This window comes from Anolis carolinensis, chromosome 5 (genome assembly GCF_035594765.1).
Source record: "Anolis carolinensis isolate JA03-04 chromosome 5, rAnoCar3.1.pri, whole genome shotgun sequence".
In the NCBI taxonomy this organism is placed as follows: Eukaryota; Metazoa; Chordata; class Lepidosauria; order Squamata; family Dactyloidae; genus Anolis; species Anolis carolinensis.
The window spans coordinates 157,699,264-157,725,013 of NC_085845.1; the positions used below are offsets into that span (position 1 = coordinate 157,699,264).

Below are 25,750 nucleotides of genomic sequence, written 5' to 3' on the forward strand. Positions count from 1 at the left end.
TCGATAAAATACTGAAAAGCAGAGACATCACACTGGCAACGAAGGTCCACATAGTCAAAGCCATGGTATTCCCCATAGTAACCTATGGATGCGAGAGCTGGACCATAAGGAAGGCTGAGCGAAGGAAGATAGACGCTTTTGAACTCTGGTGCTGGAGGAAAATCCTGAGAGTGCCTTGGACCGCAAGAAGATCCAACCAGTCCATCCTCCAGGAAATAATGCCTGACTGTTCACTGGAGGGAAGGATATTAGAGGCAAAGTTGAAGTATTTTGGCCACATCATGAGAAGACAGGAAAGCTTGGAGAAGAGCATGATGCTGGGAAAAATGGAAGGAAAAAGGAAGAGAGGCCGACCAAGGGCGAGATGGTATCCTTGAAGTGACTGGCTTGACCTTGAAGGAACTGGGGACGGTGATGGCCGACAGGGAGCTCTGGCGTGGACTGGTCCATGAGGTCACGAAGAGTCGAAAACGACTGAACGACTGAGACGACAACGACTCTGGAAGATATGTCCTAAAAGACATTTCCAACTGTGCAACAAAGCAATGTGCACTGGTATACATTATACAGTATATATATTGGTAAATCTGCACTCGCACCAATATGATCCTTAAATGGCATCTAAATACTCAGAAAACAAATAATATCACACAATTCTGTCTTTTATACTCTATTTATTCAAATCTAATTTTCACCTTTTTTGGCTAAATTACCTCTCCAAATTTAGATTCGCGTCATACAGTAATCTGGATGCTGTTCTTCAGATTTCCAAATGGGAAACTTGTTTTAATCTGTTCATCTTGTTAACTTGAGTCAACAAAATTTAATGTTTTTACGACATTCAGAAATAGTAAGGGGTTTTTGCTGGAATGCTGGGACAGAAAGACTACGATTTATTAATCATATTTAAAATATCTATGATAGATATGTCATAATCCAGTTCCAACTTCAAGTATGCATGATATGTCAGAACCAAGAAGGAATGACAATGCTATCTTCTGGTGACGAGAGCACTGGAGAATATCCTCTTCAAGTGATTTTATAGCCATCTGAAATTTGGCAGCAACTTTAGAACTGGGGAAAGAAAAATCTACAATCAAATAATCAAATACCTGGGAGACAAGTGACTACTGGAAACAGGAACCAGACTTCATCAAGGTAACAATAACGATAATTATTTTAATTACAAACACAGAAGGGAAAACTGCTGATCTAGCCCAGAGAAAAGATGTAACTAAGATGAACATGAAAATGAACAGAGGAAATAAAGTCCCAAAGTGAAATATTAATTAGAATTAAAGGCCTTTGCTAATCATCATGCTTTGAACATTTGGATCCATCAATACAGAAAACCATTAGAATCAAAAAAATTCTAGGTTTATTACAGTTATCACACACAAGCTGAACAATGTTAAGGTAGTAGGGAGGCAGAAAACATGCATTATTTTATGGCTTTTAGGAAGAAAGTATCTGATGTCATTATAGCCTCTAGGCTACTTCACCTTACATAAAAGACAGCCAGAGCTGTTGCTTCCATCTCACTCATACCTGAAGGCTTTATTCTGCAACACTCACATGCCATTAGTTCTCATAATCTTAGCATTTTAAAGAAAACCAATCAAAGTATGGTCTTTACAAACTTAAAAGCATGGATGGATGCAGATTAGCAATTTCAACAAGAAAATAGATGGACCCCAGTGACATAGATCAGGCAGACAGATTCGCAAACATTTCTGAGAAGCCTTCAGAACATAGGGACACTTAAGCAATACCATGCTACAAAATAAACCTGTGGAAGTACATTCCACATCTCTGGACAACCTCAAGTACTGATTAGACCCTGCATCTAATCCTTTGCCAAAGATTCCCACCTGCAATATCTAAGGGATGCATTCAGTCATAAACAAAGATTTGCTTAAAGCTCAGTAAGTCTACTGCTGTTTCAACCATTCCTTGTTTTTGTTTTTTTCCTAACACAAATGACCATATCACATGAACATACCAAATCTGATTTGATTTCATAAGATAAGCATTTAGGCCTGGTTAGTACATGGTTGGTAAACCCCAAGAAAATACTAAGGCTACCCAACTATGGGCAGGAAAGAATCATACCTGAAGTTCTGGAGAGGACCTTACCATCAAATCACAGTGGACAACACTGGGTTAGACAGGCTTATATCCCTGAAGTGGCTTACAGCTAAGATGGTCTGGGTCAGTCAGCTCACTTATAATTCCAATAAAAAGCATGATGGCATAGGAAATAAAGAGCCTTCAACTATAAAAATCTTATTGGAAATTTAATCAGCATGAGCTGTTTAACAGACTGAAAAAATAAAAACACAAGGCAAGACCTGTAGTACTGGATATATACTAAATTATATAGTGTGTGTGTGTGCGTGTGCGTGTGTGTATATATATATATATATACACACACACATACATACACACACACACACACACACACCTCATAACAAAACTATTCTCTGTCTCCTCCAAGTCAACTCAAAACATCAGATGATTTAGAAAATTTATCATTTTTAATGATAGCAGGATAAAAAATTTCCTTTGTTTTCACATAACAGAATCTTAAATAAATGGTTCTAAATTAAGAGTGAAAAATCAATAAATTGAAGCAACAAGTAAAATGTGCTTCTGCTCTGATGATTTACATGAAGTTTACATAAAAAACTTCTTTTGCACTACTTCAGCTGAAAGACAGCACACGTTCTAAAAGAAAAACATAATCTTTTAGTTGACTATATGTTGTATTCTTAATCTCCTAAAAAGCATTTGAGATGTTACATACATGTAGATTTACTTGGGAGGTAATATCTAAACTTAGTAACACTTCAAATTAATTTAATCATAAATCTGAAGTTTCCCACTGCATTATGTAGTTAGGTAATTCTATAAAACATTTCTTCTGAAAATAAGATTCAACTTAACAATTTCCCATATCTGAGTGTATACTAAAAATATGAGCAGCTTTCATTATTACTGAAAGAGATAGCTCTTCCCCCAAGATATTTGTACAAGGATGAATTTTTTTTTTGTATTTCGGAATGCATCCCCCTTAGCAAATATGCTTTAAATTAAGAATCTTTTCAAATGCATATATGTGAAGGAAACCACAGAAGCACTGCAAATAGCCAATATCAAAGGAGGGGTGTATATGAGAGAATTTTACACATTTCAGCACTTTAAAACAGTGGAAATAGGTTTGAGTTGAAAAATAAAAATATACATTTTATCACCCATGAAACTTCATCCACCAACCTCAAACTATCAGTATCCTCTGCACAAGCATTCTCTCTAGAACTGAACTCACAAGTCAGGAATTTCCTTGCCAGAAACATTACACTGAAAAATTTAACTATGCAAATGGACATACCCAAAATAGTATACCATTAAGCTCTGGGTTCATCCTACTTCAATACAATGAAGGCACTTTGAGTTATGAAGGAAACATATCCAAATTTCAAAGATCCTGAGAAATGAATATTAAGGACAGGGGTACAAAATAGCAATCAGTTTTGTTTTATCCAAAGACACACTAGCAAATTAGAAACCTGTCTGCATGGTTCTGTTCCAATGCTACAAGAACTACACTGCAGCATGAAGTACATGGATGGATCTTTGTTTTATTTTTTAATCCATATTTGTATGCATACCTACAAGTTGCCCAGGATTAATGCCAAAACCTCCCAGCTATAGGTGGCCTTGTTTCGCTGCCTTAATAGTGAGCATGGAACAACCCATTTTCCTCTTACAGGAAATTATTACACTCAAAGTACCTCAGGCACACAGCTCAGAAAACACAGGTCTGCCTGGTTTGTAGAGCACCCAACAAACTATCTGATAATGCATTGTTTCTCTAGACTGCAGTGTGACAGGTTTCTAACCTGAACTTAAAAGCTAAGGTTTGTACCTTTATTTGGCCCTTTCTACTCCTAGTGTGGCACACTTACCAAGTTAGGTTCAGTCCAACCTTGGTTGTCAATTTTGTAGGGGAAGTGCTTCCAATGGTTGCAGTCACACCTAGAAAATAGGAGTCAATTGGTGGCAGAGGACATTTGTATGTCAGCACCAGAAAAGTTGAACTCCTCCTTATAGGGTGAGGATATCTGCTCAAGAGAAGGAAAAAATCTGTACAGAATCCTGACATAAACTTCTGCATTTTAGATTCCCCAAAGCCTGGTCTTTACAGCTCAAGGTGCTTTACATTTCTTGTGTCATCAAAATAACTAATTCAACCCTAACAATGGTATAAACAAAATTTGAATATAACTACTAAAATATAAGAACAACTAAAATCAAAATGGATTGTGTTATTAACAGAACATTGATAACAGTCTGGCATAAAGGGTTTTGTGTTCATTTTTAATGTTGCCTACTGTGCTAATTATAACATCACACTGTCATATGCTCATTAAAGAGGCTAGTCGTTTTCCAATCTTCTGCATACCTGGTTGCCTTGTCCTCTCAAAGGATGGACATCAAATCATCTCAACATTTTTGATATTTAATATGTAATCTACTTATAATGCAATCTGTTATTCAAAGACAAAATGTTGGAAATGCATTGTAAGATTTTTTCCTCCCCAGCGCATGGACACTAAAGCAAAGCAGAATGCCAGAGGAGAGGTGGAGTCTTCCCCTCTGCCATCTCTGGTGCCTACTTAGTCAGCTGGCTGTGATTACTTGCTGTGCAGAGCATTAAAAGAAATGAGAAAAAGTGAAAATATAGAGTAATAAATATCTTCCTAGCACAGTGGTTCTCAGCCTGGGGTCCCCAGATGTTTTTGGCCTTCAACTTCCAGAAAACCTAACAGCTGGTAAACTGGCTGAGATTTCTGGAAGTTGTAGGCCAAAAATGTCTGGGGACCCCAGGTTAAGAACCACTGTCCTAGTGGTATATTGCCGCCCACATAAGACCATAATGGATTTACTCAGAACTTCCCTCAACCCCACACAAACTTTCCTTAAACCACCCAATCCACCAAAAACTGGCCCAAAATAGAGTGGTTTATTCCCCACACTCCAAAAAGCTAGGGAAAATGTAACTAAAGATCAGCCAGAAGTAATATGATGCCTTTACCAGCTCACCAAAAGGATGCAGGCCCTTTAGGAGACACAATACCTTCCTTCACCCCTGAAAGATCAGAATATTCAACCACAAAAACAGTGATAATGTCAATCTTGTCTGTTTCATACTAAAGTGTATCTCAGAAAATGTCAACACTGGTAAACTAGATTCAAAACTTTATCTTATAACCATTTTCATTTTCCCCATCCTATTCAAATTCAGATCAGAAAGACCAGAACCATCAATAAATTCAGTACGGGTTTTAGATACTGATATGAAACATCCTGCTGTTATACATTTTACCTCTACTATTGAACCCTGTGTATCTTTTATTTTTCACTTTGCCAAACCTACATTGTACTATATACCAGTAAATAACTTGCATATTTTTTAATTATAAATGAGTAAAGATGCATCTGAATCTGGTTCATAAACCATCCCAAAAGAAATATCTAGTGCTTAATAAAAATTAGGTTAATGAGAAAAAAATTTTTTGTTCTCATTGCAATTTAAGTTAGGAAAATATGCATCTAAATATACATCAAAGTAAAAGCTGACCAGGCAAGTGAAAGTCCAGCATCACTGCTTAATTGAATTATGAAGTTGCACTGGCTACTCCTTGTACATTATGAACACTAACTCCTGAATAGAGGGGAGCCACTTCCCAAATGTTACCTTGATGTTAACTAACTACAGAGTTAGGTCACCAAAAATTGATGAGAATTTCAAGTCTTAACAGTCCAAATGCTGAATCTAGAAAGAAGAGATAAAACTGTGGTATTCCTATTCCCTAGTTTCCCATCTAATTCCAAAGAAAGGCAAACTAGAAATATGACTTCTCCAATTTTGTAAATCTAAAAATGTTTTCAAGAGAAGATGGTAGGAAGTGGTTCCTTATAGGGCTTCTGTTGATAATGGATAGACCTCCAGTACCACGGGGCTTCTGCTGATAATGGATAGACCTCCAGTGCCAATGTGCCCATGCTTTTGATCTACTGCAATAGTGTTTGAAGGGCAATGTTTTTTCACTTTCCCACATGAATAAACATAAATAATTTACTGATACAGGAGAAAGTAAATCTATACATACAAGGAGCACATAGGGCGGCATTTAAAACCTACTTTTGGTATTCCTTGAGCCTAGACTAAATTTTGTTCCTCTCAACTACAGCCACCACTGTAAGCCATGTGCTTATGCTGTACACTCACTGTGAGCTACTAACATCAGAGCTTGACATCGCTCTAAAGAGAGTACTACTTAGTCATGCTAAAATGTGATAAAAGTTGGGGAAAGGATGTGGGAGGCCAAAGATGGGAGTTACTTCACAAATGTACAAGAATATACACAGCAATCTTGCTGTCAATGAAGTTAATTCTTGTCAACAATTAACAAAATCCTATGTATGCCATTTAAGAGGAAAGACATAACTGAATGAAGTATATTTTTTAAAACAGTATGTTGTCATCATTTGTACTTCTGGTTTTAATGCTGACTTTTGGAAGACAGCTAGGCTACACAACAACTTCATAATCTTTGCATTACACAACTGCAAGAACAAATGATGCCCTGAAGAAACATATACATCCTCTGGTCTTTCAAAAATTGTATTTTCCCAAAAAACCTAAGTAACCATAGCCTAAGTATGGTAATAAAAATATTTCTACCATGATGGGTCAATTTTTATATATCATGTAATAAACCTCCAATATTTTAAAGTACTTAAAAAGTAACTTATATACACGAAAAGATTTACAAATTTAAGCTCTTTGTGACATGACATAAGGTATGAGCAACAGCATCCAAGTAGAGTTCCTGAGCGGCTTCAGTTACATTTATTTCAACTCCAGATATTTTTTATAAGGTGAACTCTGAATGAAACTTCTTAGACACTTAGACAATGACACAGAGAGATGCTTCTGACTTGCACAACTGCAACTGTACATTTTAACTTAAAAGGGGTATCAATTTGACTGCACAAAGTTATTAGGAACAAACACTTTAGGAGAAACTGCAAAAAAAATCTTCCAGTATATGCATATGGGATGCCTCTATAAAGAACTGCTTTAGTAATAAGGAAAACTATAATAAAATGAATGGAAATTGTCTTTAAAAACTGCAACAATTTTAATCATTCCCTAGTTAAAAAAAAGACAGCTGAAATAAATGACTTAATTACACACTTTTAGACAATTATAGCAACAGATGAAAATAATGTGACATATGCTATTGAAGTATTGTACCATCTTGACTGACAAAAAAGGCAAACTTTTAGTTAATACATGTCATAAGCAGTATGCATGAATTAAGAACCCCAATTCTTATACAGCAATATACATACAGTAGAGTCCCACTTATCCAACGTTCTGGATTATCCAACGCATTTTTGTAGTCAATGTTTTCAATGTACTGTGATATTTTGGTGCTAAATTTGTAAATACAGTAATTACTACATAGCATTACTGTGTAATTAACTACTTTTTCTGTCAAATTTGTTGCATAACATGATGTTTTGGTGCTTAATTTGTAAAATCATAACCTATTTTGATGTTTAATAGGCTTTTTCTTAATCTCTCCTTGTTATCCAACATATTCACTTATCCAACGTTCTGCCGGTCCATTTATGTTGGATAAGTGAGACTCTACTGTACATGCTTTTCTTCAATAATGGGCACTATGTCTTATTTGTTTATGGCTTTGATAATTTCCGAAGCTTCAGACCTGCAGGACTGTAGTCAAAATAATACTGATCTATGTGACAGGGAGATTAATAGAGATTTGAAAGTTATTTATAATAAATTATACTTGTTCTTATAAAAAAGTGGGTTCCAAAAAATTATTGAAATTTCCAGCTGCTAAAATGGCAGCTGGCAGTTGAAGTAGTGGTTCTAATAATGCTGTGACATATACTACAGAGTCAAAATTAATGCACCTAGTATCACTTCCTTTTAAGGACAAACACTATACTGTGTGGAATGCAAAAGGTGTCAACGTACAGATTAAGGTCTCTCAAACCAACAGTTATTCTGAACTAGGGCATCTAATACAGAAAGAAACTTTAAAAGATCAAAAGATACAGGAAACTTAAAATATTTTAGAGAACTCACATGAAAACAATGGAAATTTCACCAGAAATTTCTGTCTCTAAATAATAAGAAAAACGTGACCCATTGAGCACTTGTTCCTTGATTCTAGTTGAAATTTGATTTTATCTACGAAGAGACTAGTACAGAAATACTTGTTATCTCACAAAGAAATATAAAGCACAGGCCTCAAATTAAGGTTCAAAAATCCATTCTGGTGTTCACCATGATAGAAGACTCTCTTACATTAATACTGTAAATATGAACCACCTCGATCAACATTTTCCTGAATATCTAGAAAGGAAAGCTGCATTCCCACTACTCTTTCCACAAACCCCACATTTACTTCATTCATAAAATGGAATACATTAACTCGGAGTTAAACAACACCCTGTTAGAAATAGAAGCATTAATTTTCTACCAAACATTAATAAATGTTACCATAAATATAGGGAGGAAATCCTTACTCTGCTATATCAAGATATCCACAGGAAGAAGCTGCATGTAGAGGTATCCAGCCTTCATTATCAGGTTGATTAATACTGGCTCCATTTTCCACCAGAAATTTCACCATATCTATGTTATCATCTATGCAAGCCTGTAAACAGAAGAAAGAATGGTTAAAGTTTTACAGGTAATTTGCTAGTTGTCACTGTATGATAATATACCAAAAGGGATTATTATGTTACCAAATAAACACTCCTTGTTCCCATGTATTTATAATGCATTAAGTAGTCTATAATTCCCTTTTATTTGTGCTGCATCTATATAAGAATTACCATTTTCAGGTCTATTTTGTTACTTGGCCCTCCCTTCATAATATTCTTTTATGCAGTAGTTTGATGCGTTTCTGAACCAGCTCACAGGATAGAGTAGAATACAGAACATCACTGCTTTGTGTTATATACAGAAGATAATAAGAATAACATATCCAAACATATATGGCTATGGATTTAGAATCTCCTATGATTATTCTTTCATGATGAATCTGTCATACATAAGCTTAAGTACTTTTTATTGTTAGATAATCTGTAAGGAACTGAACAGATCCAGTAGACAATATCAGAAGGAGAAGGGCTCTAGGTTAATCAGAACATGCTTCCAGAAATGACAAAGACATTTAGTATCTCTGGTATTGCACACATTTGTGCTCTGTTTCACTTTCCTTAAAGGTGCAATTCAAAATCTTAAGTTCATTCAATTAAATAATGTATGCTTAAAGACTAGGTTCACTCATGTTCTCTCCACATGATTTAGAAATGTAGTGTCCTTGCTTTAAAATATCACTGTGCCATCTCTGAAAATCAACTGCACTCAACCAACTTCATGTCCACTTCTTCAAGCAGACTTTTTTCTACTCTTCATGTGTCTAGCAGATGGTTTTCATAATTTAGATTTGCATTATATAATGCAAATGTATCTATTTATCCATAGGAAAAAATTTCACGCAGGAAAGCTTTGGAATTCCTCCAACACTATCACAACAGCTAGTGTGATGACCCATGGGCAATGTAGTCCCATTCCTGGCACTGTGGTGCCAGATGAAGAGGAAAACTTGGGTTTTTCGCCGTTTCAGTCAGAATTGGAACTTTCCCAGCCAGATTTGGAAACCTTGCACCTGCAAGAGATTTGTCTTCCAGAAGTCTGTCAAACAAGCCCTGAGCCTAAATCTCCTACGTTTTCTCGCCATGATTTTTGTAAACAACAGAGAGGAGTCGATCAGGCGTCTCGCAGGAGTGCTAGGATAGCTGCTAAGCATTCAGCTGATTAAGCCTGCTTCCCATGGGAAACTTTAGGGAGTCATGCATCTGGACTCAGAAAATAGCTTTCGTTTCTGGTTCTCCAGAGAACTGCTCTTGGGCAGGAAAACGGGACCCTATTTAGGTGTTTTACCCACAAAGGGATCTTGCGGAGTCAATTCGTCAGCAACCGGAGTAGCGTGTGTGGACAGCTACTCCGCTTCCAAGCCTCCGTTCCTGTCGCCAAGCCTTCGTTCCCAGCTTTGTTTACTCCACGAATCCTGCCTTGCTTTCTAAGACTCAGCCTCGTCTTGTTTCCCGGATTTTGCCAAGAAATTACCACGGATCTTGTTCTTGTTCCTTGTTTCCTTGTTGCCTTGAATCAAGCCTCGTTTTCCCAAGAATCAAGTTACTTCCTAGCCTCGCTCAAGTTTCACGGACTAAAAGACCTTGTCATCTCCCCTCACTTTGCCTGGCAAAGTGAGTGTTTCGGTTATTGGATTACAACTTTGGACCTTAATATTTCATATTGGACATTGTTTCTTTGGACTAATTTTGACCTTTCCTGAAAGGTCTATTTCTGGACTATTTCATACACTTGCTTTTATTAACTTTATATATTCCTTCAATAAAGATATTAGTTAGATTCTGGCCTCTGTGTATGGTTATTGGTGCTCTGCAGCCTGGGTCGTGACAGCTAGAAAACATTAGGCTATAGAAGTCTAGTCCCTTCACTCAAGGCCTACAGCCTCAGACAGATCACATTGTTTTGTCCTTTCAAGCCTGAATGCTTACTTTTATGGAAAATAAAACATTCTATGTGCAGAACTGTGGCCTTCTGATCCTAATCATTTGCAACACTCTGACCTGAGCAACAAAGCATGTCACTTGCAACTATGGTCTCAACTTCTGACTTGGGAGGGAGTTAGCAGTGGTTGATGTTTTCTTTGGTGCACAAAATGGCCTCAGCTTTTGGAAGGTATTTGGCAGGAGCAATTCTTCGTCTCCCCCCCCCCCTTTCTGAAAAACAAGGCTGTTGGGTGAGAAGGTAGTCAAAGGCAGTGGTGAACACAGGAGTCCTGCTCCTCAGGGACTTAGTAGTAGCAATTCTTCATGCTTCCCCGGCCACCCCAAAGTTCAAGGCTGTGAACAGCAGATAAATGATGCCATAGATATGTGATCTGCAGATATTGAGATCTTACTATATTTTCTTCCTTCTTACCCCTGTAGCTCAAGTATTGTGGGATTTTTGGTTTTTTTAAGCTATGTGCATGTTTATACATATTCTTAACATCATGCTTTCATGGATACTATAACTACCTGAAATGTCTTAACAGGCGAATCCCTTCCCTGACCTCCAGGAGAACCCTAATTTTCCTTTAAAAAGAACACCCAACTTTCAAAGTTTGTGTTAGGGTCTTATGAAAGGGGTTTTCTTAAAGCAATGTATAAAAAATTAAAATGATGTTCTAAAATGTATTTTTACAACATTAAATAACAATTCTCTAAGTACATAAAAACACTATTTTATCTGGCAGTGGCTCCTTTGGCACAAAACCAATAAGGTTAGTAATACAGACAAAATAATGTAAAAACAACTTTTAAAATATATATTCTTAATAATCATACCATTTTATAACCTCTTAAAGATGTGTTATGCTCTTATGTTCAGTGTCAACTGCTATCTAGGAATTTCCCTTCCTAGCTATGTATAGAGCTGCATTTTAAATATTAGTATGCTAGCTACTGAGCTACTGCAGGAGGCCAAGGAAAGGGTATTAGACAGTTAAAAACATTTGGAATTTTTTCCCTTTTGGATGGGTGCCTTCAGTTCACTGCAGCACAAAGTAAGTTGACCATAAAAGGCTCTGGGATTCCCATGCAAAATGCTCAAATGCATTAACTATATGTATGCTAAAAGCAAGCTAGTGCCTCACAAGAAGCCTGGAGTGTCTATTAGTAGAACAGGGACTTGTTCCCTTAACTTTTGTCTCCAGCTAGTTAAGCTGTTCTGTACTTCTTAAATACAAAAACAAATGATAGCTTCCGAAAACAGCATTAGTAATTGTCATGTCTTCTAGTGCACATTTACCTGATTATTATTATTATTATTATTATTATTATTATTATTATTTATTATTATTCTCTTCGCAAAAAGATTGCCTAATAGTTAGGGAAAACAAATTAATCAAGAGATATTAGTTGTGACAGCTAACTATCTGGTTTCTCAATACTGTACATGAGGGTTTCCCAAAAGCACCTATTTGGACAAAATTGGAAACAGAAGGCTGGATCAGATAGGAGTTAAGCTGATCCAGAAGAAGTTCTTGTGTCATGAGACCTGAAGTCTCTACAAATAGTAATAGTTAATAGAAATGTACTACATGCAAGGATAACAGAAGTGAAGAATATACAAAAAGAAAAAATGATTGACAAATTAATAGCATGTGCACAAATTGTTTTAGTGAGCGGTTGGAAAGATAAAACAAAATGGACTCTGACGAATTGGTATAAGTATATAATTGATATGTTAAATGTAGAAATCACAAATTGCAAATGGAATAATATAGATAAAATTGAAAATATTGCAATAATCAAGGGGATGTGGGAACCAGTTAAGAACTATTTAGAGAATGTACTAAGATGTGGAGTGGAAAAATTAAGATTGAGATTGATATTTCAAATGTAACTTCTGTAGTTTGTTGTATAAAGTGTATGTACAAGGAGGGGAGGGTGGGAGGGTGGGAGTGGGATAAGATGACAAAACAACAATAAAAAAAATTAAAAAAAAAATGAGACCTGAAGTCCACTTATTAAAAATTACTCAGACAAATTCTCCTTATTACAATTCTGTGCTTTATTTTCCTGATTTCCCAGAAAAACTATAGAAATCCCAATCAATCTTTTTCTCTTACGAAAATAATGTAATAAATTCAACTTGTTTGTTGAAATAAAACATTACATTAGAGCTTCATCTTGTAAAAGGGTCTGTTATAAATTAATTTTGGAATTATGCAGGGCACTAGAATAAAAATGTCTTCAAAATGGGAATATTTTTATGTTTTCATAATCATTGTGGGTGCATGTTACAAGGAAGAAAGGAACTTTCACACTAGGTTTTCTACGATTCTCTAAAATTAGTACAGTCTATTTTGCATTTCCATATTGATAAAGATTTAATCAAGAATAATAAATCTAATGCCCATACTGCCAAACAAGAGACAGAAGATAACATGAATACTCCTATTTGCAAGTTTTTGCGAAGTGTCTGTGTGGAATGAGGCAAAACACTAAATACAAAAAAGCAAATGCCTATCACTTTGGATAAAGATAGTCAAGGAATAAGACAAACAGAATGAAGGTAACTGGGCCTCCATTATACTAGAAGAAGAGAACAAACAGTTTTAGAGGCTCAAAGAACAAAGGGAAAGTAGGTTTAACCTATTAACTGAATGCCTAGGAGCACAAATGCATCAGATATAATTAAGACAATATTATTGCATTAAATCAGGAAATTAAGATAATCTACTTGTAAACAAAAAGTAAGGTTATATTTAACGTCACATGTAATTGTATTTAATATATGTATCACACCTAGCTTGTAATGTAGTCCACAATGGACAAAGTGTCAAAAGATTTATTGAGGGGGGAGGGGGGAGAGACAGAATATATGTTCAGCTATTGACTGTTTACAAAGGAACAGAAGGAAATAAAAATGGCCCAAACAGCTTGCCCCGGAAGTATCTAAAAGTATAATTAGCCATTCAATTTTGTAATCAATTACAAAAAAAATTGGGGATGTAGGGAACACATGTGAATGTCCATGAGTGTTCTAAGTGACTACTTTCTACTTAGGGAAAATAATACAAGACACCCCCACCCTGAACACTGTCCATAAAAGGCAGGGATGGGCACACTATGGTATTCTGTGGGCTGCATTAGCGTACCCCCAGAAGAGACCTAGTTTAACTTCATACATAGCATGAAAGCCAAAGCATAGATTATAACTTCTCTGAAGTTATGTTAATAAAGACATAAAAACTGGATACAAATGGTGGCAACTGGAAGTAAATTATAGGCTAATAGTATCAAAGGAGCCAATGTTTAAAATTAACGTGCCGTTTAAACCTGATATTATTTTGTTGTATCAGTACACAAAAATTTTCTGCCAAGCATTCTTTCAATGCAAAACCAGCTCAATGGATCTATTTGCACCACTTCACCTTGTTCACATTACAGGAAACTATTATTCACTCTTCATGTGAATAAAACAAAGCTAAAGCATAAGACCATGTAGATAGAGGTGAAATACATCTATTAACAAAGTAAAAAGCATATTTGTTCAATTGGATGATGATGGAAATATGCTTATTCACAAGCTTGATTCTTGATTATTATTTGTCAGCACTGAACTTGTGTGTATCTCTTGCCTTCAAGTTGCCTGTCAACCTGTGGCAACTCCATATAATTTCATAATTTTCTTAGGCAAAGAAAACTCTGAAATTCAACCTAAAACACTTGGCATTCTCCCATCTAAGTACAGTAGAGTCTCACTTATCCAAGCTAAACGGGCCAGCAGAAGCTTGGATAAGCGAATATCTTGGATAATGAGGGATTAAGGAAAAGCCTATTAAACATCAAATTAGGTTATGATTTTACAAATTAAGCACCAAAACATCATGTTATACAACAAATTTGACAGAAAAAGCAGTTCAATACACAGTAATGTTATGTTGTAATTACTGTATTTACAACTTTAGCACCAAAATATCATGATATATTGAAAACATTGACTACAAAAATGGCTTGGATTATCCAGAGGCTTGGATAAGCGAGGCTTGGATGAGTGAGACTCTACTGTACTAACTAATGCTGACACTACTTAGCTTCCAAGATCAGAAGAGAGTATTTAGGCCTTTTTCTATTGACAGAAACTGCCAACCTAAAATTCAACCTCAGATGAATCTTCTTACTAATAAATCTCCAACTTTGTACTCTCATTTGGTGATATACCAGAACTATGCCTCAACATTTCAGTATTATTTCAGAGAGAATGAAGTCAGGGGAACATTTTTAAAAATGTCTCCTGAACAGAATACATACATAATTTAATTACAAAATAAAAGAGACTATCCTATTCTAACCAAAACACAAATCATTTTGTATTGGGGATAACTGTAACAGTTTAGTAATCAATACCATATGTTCATATTAGTTTTCATGACAGAATATAGAACTTCAATTTTCTCCAAAAACTATTTTGTTGTTGTGTGCCTTCAAGTCATTTCTGACTTATGTTGGCCCTAAGGTGAATCTCTTACAAGGTTTACTGAGGTTAAGACAGTATGACTTGATCCAGGTCACCCAATGGGTTTTCACAGCCAAGCAGAATTCAAACCCTGTACTCAGAATATGTAGTCCAATGTTCAAACCACTATAGCACACTGACTCCACTATGCAACTTTACACATTGCTTAGACTTCGTATTATAAATTTTATTGGTCTATGTGTACACAGATACTGATCTCTCCATGTGCACATGCATAGTAAGATGAAAAGAAATAGCTTCATTCTAAGACCGTGCACTCAGATTATGTTACCATAATTCTCAAGGCTCTGTAAAGAACTTCTCTCAGCGATGATCTAATACATGTAGAATACTAAAAACAAAGACTTCAAAGAGAATCACTATCTACAATACAACCTGTTTTCACAGTTTCAGTACCCCTACATACATTAAGACTTTTTATAGAATGGAATAGAGCTTTTCAATAACTTTTGACTATAACTTCAGTTAGTCCCAAGCTGCAATGCTAATGGTAAAATTATGTGAGAGTCACAAGTTGCCTACCCCAGCATTTAGCTTAAAGTAATATCTCAAATGAGACATATTCAAAAGACACATGGCCACTATTAGAAATGATATATTAATGACTACAGAACTGTCATTAATATAACCTCAAAGGGAAACAAGTACAGCATCTAAATGCTATGGTGTCAATGGAACAATCTGTCAATTGCGTATCCAATACAGCATTATAATAGAAATAAGATACTAACAACAATTCTTTTCCTCTTCTTAAGTAATTACAGCTCTTAATATTTGCCCTGACAGGATGTACCGAAAGGGCTCAGGAAAAAAAGCCCTGCATCCAGAGGAAAGGATGTAGGAAAGGAAAGGGAAGAATGAAGCTTGGTGCACTTATTCAGAATGTGCAAGTTAACTATAAGAACCCATTGGTACCTAAGATTCCTATAAATGAAACAGCGTTTCTGACATACGATGCAAGAGGGTCGTGCAGTTCTATGATTCCAACAGAACTAAAGTCAATTAAGCTACATATTCCAAACCCAGATGAACATTAAGATAATGAATACCTCTCTACAAAACTCCAAACACAAATTCGTAAAAACAGAGCTAGACTTCTAAACATGGTCTATGTGCACAGATGATTAGAAATCACACAGAGACAATTCTAAGAGTCTGGCACACCAGCCGGAAGACCTTCTGGAAGAGGCAATCTGTTTATGCAGGAGCAACCACTGCTTGTTGCATCAATCAAAGCTGCAAAGGTAAACCTAAGAACCCTTGTTATCTTCAAAAGAATTATAAAAAAAGAAGAATATATTGAGTGTTCCCCATTTTTCCATATCCTTAAACAGCTTTAAAATACACTGCTATCACTCAAAACTATCACATTTTCTGATCTGACTATTTTTTCCACCAATCATCAAATACTCTCTGCTTCATTCAGAAAAATGCTGCACTCGCATGCTGATCGGGGCATCCATAGAGATACCAAGGTGCTCGTTTAATAAAGCCATTGTCCTCCCAACCCTGCTATACGCCTGCGAAACGTGGACGGTCTACAGACGTCACACTCAACTCCTAGAGCGTTTCCATCAGCGTTGCCTCAGGAAAATCCTGCAAATCTCTTGGGAAGACAGGCGGACAAATGTCAGCGTGCTTGCAGAAACAAAGGCCACCAGAACTAAAGCAATGCTCCTACGCCATCAACTCTGCTGGACTGGCCACGTTGTCCGAATGCCCAATCACCGTCTCCCAAAGCAGTTGCTCTACTCTGAACTCAAGAACGGGAAACGTAATGTTGGTGGGCAGGAAAAGATTTAAAGATGGGCTTAAAGCCAACCTTAAAAACTGTGGCATAAACACTGAGAACTGGGAAGCCCTGGCCCTTGAGCGCTCTAATTGGAGGTCAGCTGTGACCAGCAGTGCTGCAGAGTTCGAAGAGGCATGAATGGAGGGCTTAAGGGAGAAACGTGCCAAGAGGAAGGCCCGTCAAGCCAACCCTGACTGAGACCACCTTCCACCTGGAAACCGATGTCCTCACTGAGATAGAACATGAAGATCAAGAATAGGTCTCTTCAACCACATAAGAACCCACCCTCATACCCCACAACTGGAAGACCATCATCCTCGAACTATGAGGGATCGAAGAAGAAGAAGAAGAAGAATCATCTTTCCATCTCCCTCAATCGATAAAATCTTTTCTTCAGTCTGCCTATCAACCTTTTTTACATTTCTACCCTTAAAGAGACTCTGTTAAACTTGAATTTGTGTTCCATCAGTGATAATGCATGGATAATAATAAACTCTGTTAGTTACTATCTCACCTTAGTTGGATATATGTGTCAACTGGATACAGAACTACCATGTTCTGGTACATTTCATGGTCTAGTTCTCTTTTTTTAGCCAATACGTCAGCACATAAAAGAAAGCACTCTCCACTAGCAATACATGTTTCCATACAATTTCCAAAAAGACAATACATAAATGTAACTTTTTCTGAAACCAACTATACAAAAATTGGACAAGACCCACAAAGAAAATCCAACTAATGTTACATTCAGGAAAGGATAAAAGCGATCCTCTAACCACTGCAAGGAGTCTACCATATACTATACAGCTATGGACAAATCTACATAGGGACCACCAAACACAGCACCAAGATACGAATCAAACAACACAAATGGCACTGCAGACTAATTCAACCAGATAAGTCAGCTATAGCAAAGGCACTTGATGAACCAACATGGACACAGAATATTATTTGAGAACACAGAAATGGTGGACCACTCAGACAACCATCATGTCAGGCAGGCAGGTAGGCAGACGAATGAACAGCAGCAAAGAGTACACAGAGAAGCCATTGTAATCCACAAGCATGTGAACAAATTCAACAGAAAACCATGAAAATGAACAGAAATCTGGTTACCAGTATTTAAAAAACACCAGAATCAAAACAGTAAATAATAGAGTAGGGCCCGGTATTTGTTTCATTCGTGCTTTTGTACCATACCGTTCATTTGGATTGCACAGTATGGCAGACCTCTCTCCACACGGATGAAGCAGTGAAACGAAAGTGAAAGCAGCACAAAACCGTCTGCTTTGCTGCTGTTTATTCTTCTGCCTGCCTGCCAAGTGTTGCCTCTTGCCTGCCTCAGTGCCTGCCTTGCAGCCTGCTTATTGTTTAAGCTCAGGTCTCCTCACAGATCGAGAAGGAGATGTCTCAGAATGAGTGGTGCCTTAAGCTCCTGCCTTTAACCTCAGGTCTCCTCTGCAGATTGAGAGTAAAACGTCTCAGAATCATTGGTATCTTAATCCCTTAGGTTAGAGGGCAGGTCCAGCAGGGAGAGAGGGAATGATTTTACGGAGATTTTATTTATAGAAAGAAAAAAAATCCTAAAATTTGAGGGATGACCCAAACATTGTAAGAGTTAGGCAATTACAGACCAATCTCTAACCTCCCATTTTTGAGCAAGGTCTTGGAGCGGGTGGTTGCCTCGCAGCTACAGGGATTCTTGGAGGATGCGGATTTTCTGGACCAATCACAGTCTGGCTTCAGGCCTGGGTTCAGTACCGAGATGGCTTTGGTCGCCTTGGTGGATGACCTCCACAGGGAACTGGACAGGGGGAGTGTGACCCTGCTGGTTCTCTTGGACATCTCAGCGGCTTTCGATACCATCGACCATGGTATCCTTCTGGGACGGCTCTCTGGGATGGGCCTTGGGGGTACTGCACTCCAGTGGCACCAGTCCTTCCTGGAGGGGCGTTCCCAGATGGTGAAGCTGGGGGACACCTGCTCGGACCCCTGGCCTTTGACCTGTGGGGTCCCGCAAGGTTCTATTTTGTCCCCCATGCTTTTTAACATCTACATGAAACCGCTGAGAGAGGTCATCCGGAGTTTTGGAGTGAGGTGCCATCTCTACGCGGATGACACCCAACTTTACTACTCTTTTCCACCTAAATCCAAGGAAGCCCCTCGGATTCTGGACCAGTGCCTGGCCGCTGTGTTGGCCTGGATGAGGGTGAACAAGCTGAGACTTAATCCTGACAAGACAGAGGTCCTCCAAGTCAGTCGTATGTCTGATCGGGGTATTGGGTGGCAACCTGTGCTTGACGGGGTTGCACTCCCCCTGAAGGCGCAGGTCCGCAGCTTGGGGGTCCTCCTGGATTCGGGGTGACACTTGAGGCCCAGGTGTCGGCTGTGGCCGGGAGGGCCTTTGCACAATTAAAACTTGTGCGCCAGCTGCGACCATACCTCGAGAAGTCTGATCTGACTACAGTGGTCCACGCCTTAGTTACCTCTAGACTGGATTATTGCAATGCGCTCTACGTGGGGCTGCCTTTGAAGACGGCCCGGAAATTGCAATTAGTTCAGCGCTCGGCAGCCAGGCTTCTAACAGGAGCAAACTACAGGGCGCGTTCTACGCCTCTGTTTAAGGAGCTCCATTGGCTGCCGTTTGTTTTCCGGGCCCAATTCAAGGTGCAGGTTATCACCTACAAAGCCCTAAACGGTTTGGGACCCACCTACCTTAGAGACCGCATCACCCCCTATGAACCTGCACGATCTCTTCGCTCTTCGGGGGAGGCCCTCCTCTCGCTCCCACCACCTTCGCAGTTGCAGCTGGTGGGGACGAGAAAGAGGGCCTTCTCCGCTGTGGCCCCCCACCTCTGGAACTCACTCCCGAGGGAGATTAGACAGGCCCCCACCCTCCTTGCCTTTCGAAAAAGCCTTAAAACCTGGCTTTTCCAGAGGGCCTTCGATTTTGGGGGTTGATTTGTCTGCCCATTTAATTTAATTAGAGAGTGTTCTGCCATGATTATTGATACCTTGCTGAGTACTTCTGCCACGAAGCTACAGAAGCCCTCTATTTCGGCCTAGAACTGTTTTATCTCCTTGTTTTTAACATGTGATGTATGTATTGATTGTATGACTGCTTTTCATGTTTGATTTTACAATGTGTAATTTGTCACTGTTTTTATTATTGTTGTGAGCCGCCCCGAGTCCCCTCGGGGAGATGGGGCGGGATATAAGAATAAATTTATTATTATTATTATTATTAGTTGGAAGGCTAAAAGTGGTAGATATGCCTTCCATGTGTGGTGATTTTCACCCTTCTAGCCCTAAAACTGAGAGGAAGGGGAGCCTGGGCAGCCCACCCATTGTTACCAATGGGATGAATGCATTTGTATATTCGGATGGTGAAACGAAAGAGCTGCCAGTTTCGGAAGCGGCAGACAGGCACGTAAACATGGTCATACGAATGGAACAAACAGAAATGGGTAGCAAATTTATACAAATGCACAAGATTAGTAAATAAAGAAGACCGCTTGAAAACAGGAGAACTCCGGTCATCGAACAATCAAGTGCTAGTAAACATCTCCCAAGCAGAGGATGCCTTCAGGCATCAGAGGCAAGGCTACCTCTATGCAGATACTCTCACTTTGTAGCTTCATGGCTACTTAATGTTATTCAAGTTTGCTAACTGCAACATTCAAACTTGCTTTGGACAAAGGTTCTTTCTCCCACCCAGGACATTCACAGATATATATATACTTCACTTGCCTCACCTCCAACAGACCTCTGAAGAAGCCAGTCACAGATGCAAGCGAAACGTCAGGAGAGAATGCTACTGGAACATGACCATACAGCTCAAAAAGCTCACAGCAACCCAATGATTCCAGTCATGAAAGCCTTCGACAACTAATTGAATCCTACCATGTTTTGAGGAGTCTGTGACATGTTTTAACTCAAAGAGAAGGTGCCCCCTCAAACCAACTTTGTTGGTTTTTCCTCTTTTGAAAAAAAAAGGCTTCTTATAAAACAGTGCAGGGAGGTCTGCAAACCTAGAAGAATTCTTTACATGATCATTTTAGGAATGTGCTATGCCAATTTACATTGGGGGGGGGGGGGGGGAGAGGGCTGAAAAAGTTTTAACCCCATACGTAGCCAATGTACCCTTTTGAATTCAGGCAGTTTCTCAGGCTTGCATTAACGTAAAATATACATGTTAAACCGCACTATACAAGAAGACTGGCTTTAAAAAAAAAGCTTAATTCTAGAAATGCAGTTAAAACACAACTGCCTGATGACAAATAAAATTGTATTTCTGAATATTTTAAAGTAAAAACAAGTTATATTGCAAACATTGAATTATTGGGCCTCAAATTCAACATATATTGAAAAAAGCAAGGATTCAATGAGCCTAATTCATACACTACGATAAGTCATAGTTTTTATGAAAAAAGTTGGACCTTCTCCCCCAAAAGACGAAGTCATATGGCAACAATAAGCTATAGGTTACCCTGGGTAGACACAAGTTGCACAGCAAGCTGCACATCATGCTAAACAAACAGTGGATGGAGAGTTCATACATTTAGCCAATTCAGCTAATAAGTGCAGCACAACAGATCACTAATGTTGATCTGGGAATGAAGGAACTGTTTGTAACTCTCTTGTCACAGAGAGTTACAGACAGAGCGCTTCCAGACAGTGCTAAAACCCAGATAAAAATAGCCTGCTTCTGTGCAGGTTCTAGTCCTCACCTCCAACCCAAACTCTAGGCTTTCCTTTGGGGAGGGGGGGTTGATTACATACCATTGTGAGCCAAATCGGGATGGCATGAAGCCACCCTGAAGCCCCCAATTTCGCTCTTAAAACTTACCCAAAAGAGGCTGTTTGCCACTGAGCCTCTCCGGGGAGTCCTCCTAATGGAGGAAATGGTGTGTCAAGGGGTGGGGGAAAGGGGGGGGGATTTCCCGTTTCCCCTCCCACCTCCTGAGGTGCCATTTTCTCCATTAGGGGGACTCTCCCAAAAGGTTCTGTGGGAGATTCAGCCCCTTTTGGGTAAGTTTTAGGAACAAAATCAGGGTGTGGAGGCTGGGCATCCTCTCGCACCTTTGGGCTCCAGAAGCCCAAAAGTGTGAGATGGCTGTAGAGATTGACCCCCAGTATTGCAGAACAAGATACCAAAAGTCAATCCCCACAGGCCCAATACCTCATCAGACCCGGATCTTTCATTAAGGTCTGAATCTGATAAGGTATTTAATTAACTAACTGGGAAACCCCAGTTTACTGCACATTAATTCATTTTTACCAGATGCCTCATTTAGGTCTTGGATTAAAGGCCTGTCTGGAAGAGCTCAGAGAACTACTAATGAGTTTAAAACTTGTGAAAAATTGGGTCATATATGCATATGTGGTGGGAATGTGACCAAGTACAAAAATTCTGTAACAAGGTAAAGAAGGAAATGGAAAATTGGTACTGAATAATAAAGAATTCTTCATCCGGAAATTAAACAAGAATAAAAACATTAAGGATTTAGGGGAAAATTATAAAATACATGATAGTTGCTGCTCAAGCAACTGTTGCCTTCGGTTGGAAAGAGCAAAGAAAGTGGGAAGTTAAAAAATGGTATGGATACCTAGCTGACTTTATGCTCCAGGATTACATCCTTGAAAGGAGAACCAAATATACATCAGGCCGAATAAAAAAGAACTGGGATCTGAAATGGGAAAGATTAATAGATAAGGTCAAAGAAAAAAGAAAATGTAAAGAACTGAACCATTCTCTTTTTACAATCGATCAATTAAAATAATATCTAAAGGAAAGTACTGTTCCCAGAGGGTGGGGGGAGGGGTGAAATACCAATAGACACAAGTGGGAGATAAAGGTGGAATAAGCAAGGTTAATGTTACTAAGAAAATATCATTTGATATGTATATTGAAATGGTGATGGGTTTTGATATTATTCTACCTGTGTTTACAATAGAACATATATTTTTTAAAAGGGTTTAAAACTTGCTGGGACTCAAACTCCTATAAGGGTGGGAGATACATTAAGAGGGTCCACTACTGATGTAGCTGGCTTCTTCGTGGCTATTAATGATCATTCCTGAACTTTGGAACTCTCCTGCTAGAGAGGCTAAACTGCTGACCGATTGCTTAAGAGAGGCTAGATGTTTGGCTATCCATCTCCTCATAGGTGAACCTTTTTTGCTTGTTTTGGAGGGCTGGTTGAAGAAGAGGGAAAAAAACTTTCATAATGTGCTGTACAGTGCTGACTATATTTGATTTCTTCATTTTTATTAACATTATTTTAACTATTTATGGCAGTTTCTCAAGTCACTCCTGACATGAAAAAACTATAATTCTATTAATAGTTATTTGGTTTATTTATGTGAATTATGCCACCAGAGGTGGTTTCCAAGAACAGTATATAAAAATATAAGATTAAAAACATTTTAAAATGAATTAAACATACGAAGTTTTAAAAGATAAAACATTTCTCATAAGCCCGCAATACACATTAGTTTAGTTTAACTTTTGTATGATGTCAGCTTTTTTATTACTTGTAACTGTTTTTACCTTTTGTAAGTTGCCTTGAGTTGACAGGTAGAATATAAAGGAGTGTCATTATAATTAGCAACAGCATTAACAAATGCTATTTTTAATAAACAGAAAGTTAGTGTAAGAACCCTATTCTACAGGTCCTTAACTCCTAATCCAGTAATATGAAGCCCACCCAAAATGTCCCATCCTACGTCCAGATCATTAGGATTTCATACCATGGGTTTTATCCTAGAAGACTTAAAAAATCCACTGGTTTTTGCTTTATTTATGCAAAATTGGGTTGTAAAGTAACATTTTTAATCTACCTTATTTACAAATTTTGAACAAGGATTCTATAATACTATTCTTTCGCAATATGAGAAGCTACTGAATGTTGATCTATTCAGGAATGCACATATGCAAGAAAAAGGAGAACATGAACAAAGCTTGATGATGCAGAGCAAAAGTGAGGCAATTATTTCCGGTTATATTTTAACTGCTAACAGAAACACACTTTGCTGGTTGCTCAAGTACTGGTAGAAAATAAGAACACAAGAATAGAGCCACTCTGTATCAATAGTACAAATATTAAGAAACTGAATCATTTGTTAATAACAGATACAGTAATACTTGCAGAATGCAGAGAAACTGGCAATGTAATTTTACTTCTGTCCACTCAGAAATAAGTACAACTACCAGTAGTTTTACTGGGATGTACTCAATAGATACATATAGGATTTTGGCTTGTTGATATTATTTCTCAAAAACAGTATTAAAGTATTAAATTCCAGTTTCCACAAAAACTTTGGCTATTGAAAGCTGAGTTTCATGTTTCTGCCTAGACAGACTGAAGGATGAAATGTATGCAGAAGCTTACAGGCAGTCAAAAAGTTATGAACAAGTTAAGTTCTGAAGGTTTGTTCTTAAGTTGAATTTGTATGCAAGATGGAATAGGTACTTTTAAAGTGTAACTCCAGCCATATAAATAGGAAGGGGGGGGGGGGGAGAGAGAGAGAGAGAGAGAGAGAGAGAGAGAGAGAGAGAGAGCTTTGAATAGCATAGGGAAGGGTTAACACCCCTGTCTGTGCTGTCTGTGCCTCTGTTCAGAAGATTTCACCCCACTTTCTGTTTCTGTGATAATTGGATTTTGAGGGGTAAAATGGCTTGTTGTGAAAACAGGGATTGGTGATAAAGCTTAAGTGGAGCCCCCTTTTCCTCATGATAATGCTTCAGTGAGTGAATTTCCCTTTCTTGGGGTAGATTTCTCTCACTTCCTGTTGTCTCACCCCTGTTCTTAACTATGAGTCAGGTGTTCGTAACCCAGGGACTGCATGTACAATATAAGAGATAGCTTCTTTTTCAAAACCTCATTCCAATTAAGAACATATTTACATTTGAATACTATTAAATACACCTGCATTTCACTAACATATACTTATGTGTCACATGATACTGGGTCTAGTAAGCTAATTATCTAGGAGCAATTGTACTTGCCCCAGCTGAAAAAGTAATTGCAAGGTTATAATTAGCACCTAAAAGCATTCATACAATAAGCATCAACTAAATGGGCATGCGGCTACAGGACAAACAAGCTCAGTTGTGATTACTCAGTATGTTTAGGCTGTACTCCTATATATATTTTCTTGGGAGTAAGATCCCACTGCACTCAATGGAACGAACCCTTTTTCACTATAATGAACCCTTATATTAAGGCGCCTATTCTAATAAAATATGACAGTATAGCTGATTTTTGGTCTGCTCCTATCAGACAGGCATGCAACAGAAACTTTTTTGAATATTACGTACAATATTTCAAAATGTTATTTTGCAACCCTAACATGGCAATATTTTTGTTACAAATACAAACCGTCATATTTCCTTATTGTTTTAGTACACTAATAGATTGCTAAGACAGTGACAGCTGAAGGAAGTCTCTATTCTATGCCACGGTTTCCACTGACTGCCATTTCAGGAATGTATCTAGTAGTACTTGACAACTTGGAATGTCTTTGCCTACCAGATAGCATCAGAACACGCACTGCTTACTTGAAGCCCCAGTGCTTTGCAGCTCTACTGGAGTTTGCCTTTTTATGGTTAGCAAGATCAACAAAGCAAAGATAAACAGAGCTATGCTAATATGGATTTCAGGTATTTGCATGCAATGATGTGGCCTTTTATGTAAACAATACAAAGAGAATTGTGAACA

The 25,750-nt window shown here is 38.0% G+C and overlaps 1 protein-coding gene across 14 annotated transcripts in view; it reads right to left on the bottom strand.

Annotated features, from left to right (window-relative positions):
• The window catches only part of ppp1r12a (protein phosphatase 1 regulatory subunit 12A), a 122,608-nt gene that overhangs the window by 78,804 nt on the left and 18,054 nt on the right, over window positions 1-25,750 (bottom strand). For all 14 annotated transcript variants that reach the window (XM_062982664.1, XM_062982663.1, XM_062982667.1 and 11 more), the window contains exon 2: window positions 8,635-8,765. In XM_062982664.1, coding sequence (XP_062838734.1) covers window positions 8,635-8,765 — 131 coding nt within the window. The remainder of the gene's footprint in view (window positions 1-8,634; window positions 8,766-25,750) is intronic.